The 8,062-nt window shown below is 39.5% G+C and overlaps 1 protein-coding gene across 1 annotated transcript; it reads left to right on the top strand.

Moving 5' to 3' along the window:
- Nucleotides 1-278: 278 nt before the first annotated feature.
- psma8 (proteasome 20S subunit alpha 8) lies at nt 279-5,452 on the top strand. The gene is made up of 7 exons (XM_054767291.1): nt 279-492; nt 945-1,071; nt 1,159-1,283; nt 2,814-2,936; nt 3,023-3,142; nt 4,845-4,907; nt 4,997-5,452. The coding sequence occupies exons 1-7, from the start codon at nt 391-393 to the stop codon at nt 5,090-5,092; spliced, it is 756 nt and encodes a 251-aa protein (XP_054623266.1). The 5' UTR covers nt 279-390; the 3' UTR covers nt 5,093-5,452.
- The last annotated feature ends 2,610 nt before the right edge of the window (nt 5,453-8,062 follow it).

Genomic DNA, 8,062 nt, shown 5'->3' with positions numbered 1-8,062 from the left:
ATTAGTTTTTACTGCCGATATGGGGAAATATTAAATAAATAGGAAATACTATTAAAAAAAATATTCATTAATCGTTTGTTTAGTTTTTTTTTGCATTTCCGTCAACTCAACACTCAATTTTACAAATAAAGATACATGTATATATTAACCAAAGAATAATTTTAAGTGAAAATATAATATGATATTATTTCGTAAATGCACACAAAATAGCGTTATTACAATGACAAAACAACTAGTTACGAAATATGGCGTTAATAAGATCCGGGTTCAGAGTTCATTCGCATGCGCTGTTTTCCACAAGCGGCATCGTTCGAGTAGAGTAGCTAAACTAGCTGAATCATTTGGCTGAAGTGTTCTCTTTTATTGTCATTGTACGTGTTTTGCGAGGCTATGGCGGCCAGATATGATAGAGCTATCACCGTCTTCTCCCCGGATGGTCATCTCTTCCAAGTGGAGTACGCACAAGAAGCTGTAAAGAAAGGCTCCACTGCGGTGAGTTCTCAAATTGAAACTGAAGGCTAAACCAAAGCTTAGCTAGTTAGCTTGTAGCTAGCAGTCACTTGCCCCTCTGTTGTGAAGTTAACTGTTTATATTATCTTATACTGCGACTATGTTAATATAACATCTACTGTTGATCTGATGTTATAGATGCGTGTTTAGATGTAAAAATGTGTATTTATGAAATGGCTTAAGGTAGCATCTAGTCGCTGTGTCATGCTGCCACAGCTTTCAGTTTCCACAAAGCCGGTGCGAGATATGAATATTTTTTAGAATAGTGATAAGAAAAGTCGGATTCTAATTGACACATTGTATGAAAGATAAGCATGTGAACTACTGAGAGGTGATTTTAAATGAATGTCAACACCGTCCAAGCTATCAACACTAAAGTTCATAGAAGCACGTCCCTGCGTTGTAATGTGTGTGCGTGTGTGTTTTGTGTGCAGGTGGGAATCAGGGGCAAAGACATTGTCGTCCTCGGAGTAGAGAAAAAATCTGTAGCGAAGCTTCAGGAGGAGAGAACTGTCCGCAAAATATGCGCCCTGGACGAGCACGTCTGCATGGCGTTTGCAGGTAATAACAGTTATTTCTACATAAAAAAAATATGTTGTCCTTGTCGTGTGTACTAATGTAGTTAATTCTTCGTTGCTGATCTTTCAGGACTAACGGCTGACGCTCGCATTGTGATAAACAGAGCGCGGGTCGAGTGTCAGAGCCACAGGTTAACTGTGGAGGATCCTGTCACTGTTGAATACATCACACGCTACATCGCCACCCTGAAACAGGTGCTTTTAATATTACCATTTACATTATGCTCAACTGTTCTTACGGTTACTACACTGGAGCCAAACCAGATTTTCAATGAATAGTGGTGACTGAAAAGTCACAGAATAGTGTGGTGGTCAAACTGTAAACGTGTGTGATGTCACACGCTCCCATTTAAAGCAATGGATCGCAGTACTTTTGTCGAGCTTTAACTGCCAATTTTAGTGCCAAGCTAGGAGGAGACAATGGAATGTTTCACTAATGTTTACTTGACCATCAGTAACCATAGTGATGAGTGTGCTAGCTGCTAGACACGTCGTCATTTGGTATCAAAGTTATGAGTGAATTATTGTCTTGACAATTTGATTTACATTAACGGTTTGCTCCAAGTGTATATTCATATATACACTTGAGTACTTGAATATATACACTTGAATATAAAACATATTCACATTACACTAATTCCTTGTTTATCGCTGTTAATAGGTTCCAAACCCGACCGTGATAAGTGAATTTCCACAAAGTAGGTTTCCTTCTTTTGTAGATGGAATATTTACAGAGTGAGAGCATAGAAAACCTGTTTCCCACCATCTAAATATGTTTTTAAACATTATTCCTCTCATGTCGTCTAGACATGAAATAACAGCCATATAGTCACCTTGACACTCCAATTACGCAATGTAGCAGATATAATCAGAGAAAATAAGCCATTTAACACGTAAATAAAACTCCTGCTCGTGTGTGTTGCAATGAATGTGTTCTGGATATATGGACAGGAAGTGACGTCAGGGGGTCAGAGTTGTGCGGCTGCAACACTGATTATTACGTTGTTATTATCGTGCCTCTTGTGAGATCATTCAAACCTGCAATAAAAGCCTGTTGTTCCGGGGATCAAGTCTGGCGCTTGTATGTTTCACCTACTCACACCTCGTGACCAGTGTATAATACTGCATATTGAATACGTCTTCTTAATTGCTTATACAGGCATGGAAAAAATGATTAGGCCACCCTTGTTTCTTCAGTTTATCGATCCATTTTAATGCCTGGCACAACTAAAGGTACATTTGCTCGGACAAATATAATGATGATAAAAAATATACTGTAGCTCTTGATAATAACCAAAATCACTTAAGTTCCTACATGAATAGCTATAGCATTGTACTGCCAAAAAATGTAACTCTTATGAGCTGTTTTTGTTGTCATTGTTATATTTTTTCCAAACAAAGGTACATTTAGTTCTATCAGGCATTAAAATGAACCAGAAATTGAAGAAACAATAATAATCTAATAATTTTTTCCATGACTGTATTTGTATTTGATATCATGCAGTGTTTGTGTTCAGTTGTGTCGTCACTCACTAATATTGCAATTTGTTTGATCTGAAACATTTAAGTGGGATAAATATGCAAAAAAATAAGACATCAAGAAGGGGGCAAACAGTTTTTCACACCACTGTGTATTACAGGGTTTTTATATTCTGGCTCAATAGTTCAGGTTTGAAGATTCATATCAGTTTGTGTGCCTGCATCATGATATGATGTGTATTTCAGCGTTACACTCAAAGCAATGGTCGTAGGCCATTTGGCATCTCCGCTTTGATTGTGGGCTTCGACTATGATGGCACCCCCAGGCTGTATCAGACAGACCCATCAGGAACCTACCATGCCTGGAAGGTGAGGAACTTTTTGGTTTTAATGCAGCATGTCCCAAGTGCTGAACAATTATGAAATTGGCGTGCTATTTCCCGCTTGTGTTTTAGGCAAACGCAATTGGCCGTAGTGCCAAAACTGTGAGGGAGTTTCTGGAGAAGAACTACACAGATGAAGCCATCGCTGGAGACAATGAGGCAATCAAGTTGGCAATCAAGGCTTTGCTTGAGGTCAGTTAAATGTGTAATGTGTAAATCTATACCAGGCAGTATTATACACTATAAAGACAAAATTCATCAACCTTAATTATAATTCTTCATCCGAGCAGGACATTTTGGAAATGCCATAGTTCCAACCTTTTAGGAACGGTTTGCAAGGTCCAAAAAGGCATGTTTGGATGAGTTTAATGGGAAAAAAAGACAACAAAAAACCTCAAACACTTTTTGGTTAGGTAGAACAATGTTCTCAGTGGCTTCACTACATCAGTGACCTTATGTAACCCACCTGGTCAAGCTCGACGTGCTTTCCGCCCGGGCTCTAACCATGGTCTGCAGAATGAGAGTCCATAGCGCTCGCCAGTGCATTGAGCTAAAAGCCCGAGCTACGTAGTTGTCAAGTTGATGTCCAGAATGACTCTTAACTCTTGACTCAGGAAGTGAGGTTTACCAATTTACTCTCACACAGCTGAACCAGCTGGCATCTGTTACACCCACTCTCATCCAGGTCGCAGCACCAGTGTAACCTGCCTGGTCCAGCCAGCCCTGAGTTCCGGCCGGAGCAGAATGACAGTTTAATGACAGATTAAAATGGAAAATAAAATAAATAAAAATAAAATGCACCTTAAATACTTTATATTATTATAACACATTATTATAATATTCATACAATATAAAATTTAAAGTGTGTGTGTGTGTGTGTGTGTGTGTCTATCTTAGGGATGTCCCGATTCCACAAATGCATTCATTCAGTAAAAAAAAGGGATGTCCAGATTCACATTCACATTTTTTGGCTTTCTTTACGATTTTTTTTATATATTCTTGCCGATCTGATCCGATCTTTTTTCTTTCTTTTTTTTTTTTTTTTTTTTAATAATAGGCTTTTGTTCCAAACATGAATTTGTGGAATTGAATATGGTTGAAAATAGCTCTTCAAAGCATAAAAACAATGCAACCAAGGTATGGCTGAATTTACTTTTTTATTACACACCATGACCAACAATATTGTTTGACTTTTGTAAGAAACCTCTGAGCCAGGTCCCTAATCCAATAAAAGATAAAATTGCAAAAAAATGGGTGTGCAAAATACTTTTAGGGTAGGACTAACCATGGCATGATTATAGATCAATTTGTGTTGTTTTTTTGTTTGTTTTGTTTTTACAAACTCTCTTCAACACAATTTATTGACGGTCCCTAGTATAATCAACCAGGCGTTACAGCGGCATTGGCTGAGCCATAAATTTTTATTGGGGTGGCCAAGGTTAGACCATTACTCACATACAGCAGGTGTGGCAATAAGTTGATACCTGAAATATCTAGATGGCCAGTCGGGTGGCCACAGAGTGACCTAGGGTGACCACAGCCACCATTGGCCGCCACGTAGTTCCGCCACTGTCCAGCAGCACTTCCCATACGAACTCTCGGCACTATGACACAGCAGTCCGGGCACAGTGAGAGGGAACTACCGCTGTAGCTGCAGAGCCGAATATCCAAAGTTCAACTGAAACTAACTTCACCAGGGTACACTGCAGACATGTCTGTATGTTGGTGTTGCGTTTTCTTCTTCTTGCGGGTGGCGGGAGTCAAGTGGCAACCAGCTTTGAGGCGCATTACCGCACCTACCATGTTGGAGTGTTGCCCAGATTTACGAACGCAGCCAATCCCCCACAGGAGGCATCTTGAGTCCAGTTTGTCACATGATATCTTTCTTCTATAGGTTGTCCAGTCAGGGGGGAAAAACATTGAACTTGCTGTCATCAGACGGAATCAGCCACTCAAGGTGATCATCATGCAATTTTATGTGACTTCACTTTTACATTTTAGTAGTTTTGTATGTGTCGTAATGAGTGCCTCTTTGGCTGTCATCAGATCCTTGAATCCAAGGAGATTGAAACCCTGGTGGCCGAGATCGAAAAGGAAAAAGAGGAAGAGGCAGAAAAGAAGAAGCAGAAAAAGTCTACTTGAAATACTCTAAGGGTTTTTTTTTAATTGCACTTGGAAGTATTGGTAGCTTTTAGGTAAAGAGGGGTTGTAACGCATCCTCATATATTTGACTGTAAAGAAGTGAATCCTAACTTGAGATCTGTTCATATATACCGCACCAGACGTCCTATACCTCCAGCTGTTTAAGTGTGTAAATACTCACATCCAAGCAGGTCTCAAGTTAGGCTTCTAATGCTTTAACGATAAGCTTCCATGACACTTTTCTATCATGCATCAAAAACAGTTCAGATGGTGACAATTATCACATGTTGAAAATAGACCGTTCAAAATTGTAGTAGAAATACTTCTCAATAAAAGATGACTTGTTTATAAAGTATCGTTCACAATTATTAAATGAATCAAAACTACTGATTATCAGATTACCATAAATTTTTAGAGGGGAAATTCTATTCTCCTTGCTCACACTTTTTCAGCCAGCAATAATTTAAAATTCCTAAGCCCCAAAGCCCTACCTCCTACTATAAATATAGCGCATATATATATATATATATACATATATATATATATATATATATATATATTTTCGAGAGTTATAAAAAAAAATATGAGTGTGTATTTATGTGCGTTATAGGTGTACAGTACAGGGCAAAAGTTTGGACACACCATTCAATGTGCTTTCTTTATTTTCATGACTATTTAAATTGTAGATTCTCAACTTTATGTACGTTATACATGTATATCAGGGGTGCACGCACTTTTTCAGCATGCAAGTTACAAGTCAAAATGATCTACCTCTTACTATAACATCTACACTTTATTTTTCTTTGAACAGATAACATTTGTTACAGATATACTGTAAGCATCTTACTGCTGAGATAGTTTATCCGTAATCAGAATAATCAAGATGAAAGCTGCATCTCCGTGTGTAGCTTGAAACACCGAGGGGGAGCAAGAGCAAATTAGGAGGGGAGTTTAATGTCAACTGACTGATGTCATTTGACATCTACAAAGTGACGTTTACGCGATCGACCCAAACTACTTTGGTGATCTACAGTACTGGTAGCTTGTGATTGACGTAATGGGCACCTCTGGTGTAGACACATCACAGGCAGTAGTGTTATGTGAGTGGCTATAATGCAATGTTTTTTCATTTAACAGCATTTTCTACCTCTAGTAACATAGAAAATACATTGCTTCATGAGGTGCTTCTCGGTCATTGAAATATACAGGGGTGGGGAACCGGCAGCCCATGGGCCGTATACGGACCGCACAGCCTGACCTCTAAAAACCCCAACATTGTCATAGTTTTGGTTATAGTTGTTAACATTTGTATGCTAATATTTTGTCATAAATTTATGTCCCAGAAACTGAAATGGTCCCCTTTTCTCCCCCCTTTCACCTCAAATTCGCTTATCAAGCAACTGCTGCTCTGAATTCTCAACGACAATTATGGCCGGCGGTGTGGAAGGGCTGCTTAATGGGATCCTGGCCTCAGACCCCAATGGGAACTTTCAGGGACTTTAATCTGGGAGCGCCTTTGAAAAAAAGTTGTGCACTGCTGTGCTGAGGGAGCCCCGAGGGGCTTGCCTCTCTTGACTCCCACCAAAGACATAATGGTGAATGGTAAAAGTCCTTCATTTAGAGTCATCTCCCCCAAGCCAGGATTTTTTGAGTGAATGCACTGGCTGCCTTGACAAGAGCTACTGCACTTTGTTTGCCATTTGTCTTGTTTGCTAGTCCTGGTCTACCAGGTTTACCAGTTGGACTGATCTATACTCCCCAGACATGATGTGCAGTATACTATGACAAAATAATTGCAAGATTGTGTGTATGAGTCATTCTCATCTCATCGATGCACCATGCTTACCTCTGCTCTAAGGTTGTGTTTTGTCCCTCAAACGATGGAGGCGATTAGCCAAACATTCAATATTGATGTACTGTCGACGTACAGGGTGGGGCGGTTAATATGATGCCCCTTTCTTATTTGCTAAATCTTTTTTTTTAAATTAAATCTTACCTTTAAAAAAAAATATTATTTTTTATATTTTCCCAATAAAAAATGCAAAATGCAGGCGGTATCTATGAATGTTTATGTGTAGTGATGCAGATTTAAAATATATATTTTTACAGCTACTGCTGCTATTGTAATCTTTTTAACCTTACACATTGTGTCTACTGTAATATTCACAGGCAGGTTTCAGAACAGCTAATTGAGTCAATGACAAAACTTGCAAAAGCAGGACTTTAGCGATAAAGTTTCTTCAGATCTAGCTTCTCAATCGCGTAAGCTTATTTTGTGCTTCTGCAAAGACTTTTTTTTTTTAACTTGCTTGTGGCTATGGAGTCTTGTTTTTTTTCCCCCTCCCTCCCTGTTTTTTTTATTTATTTATTTATTTTCCAGCATTGTTGTTGCCCATAATCAGCGCTGCTGCTGCGCCTGAGGACAAAGTCCATCTCTCTCATCGCTGGCTTCTGCTCATCATTAATGCAGAAGATAATGGCTTCACCAGGGGTCATCGGCGGAGGAACGAGGCCTGGGGACATGTACTCTCCAAGCAAGAATGCACACTGCTGCGGGCTGTCGACTGAGTGCATTGTTTGTATGCAAACACACACACAAACAGCTTACAGTTATGCACAGAAAATTCTGCCATGCATATACTGTAGTCTTTAAATATGTGTCTATGCTGGTGTGTGACCCTTTTGTAATGACATCCATGGCTCCTCTGCTTTTAACTCATAGCCTGCTTTCACTTTGAAGATCTCCCATTTTTGTCATTTTAATGTGCCGCCCCGTGGCCACGTTTCAAAGATACGTCCCTCGTGGGATGTTTAAATTTTGTCAGCACATTATGTCCTCGGGTCCAAATAAGGCAAGCGCTTCAAGGGCACAAGCGCAGACACTTGCATCTCAGGGGAGCCAAGGTTACATTAGTCCTCTCTGATCATCCTGGCTTTTTTTTCTTTTAGACGGGGGAGACCTCCGCCAGC

The sequence above is a fragment of the Dunckerocampus dactyliophorus genome, chromosome 2, assembly GCF_027744805.1.
Source record: "Dunckerocampus dactyliophorus isolate RoL2022-P2 chromosome 2, RoL_Ddac_1.1, whole genome shotgun sequence".
Classification (NCBI taxonomy): domain Eukaryota; kingdom Metazoa; phylum Chordata; class Actinopteri; order Syngnathiformes; family Syngnathidae; genus Dunckerocampus; species Dunckerocampus dactyliophorus.
This window is presented reverse-complemented; position numbering and strand designations above follow the sequence as displayed.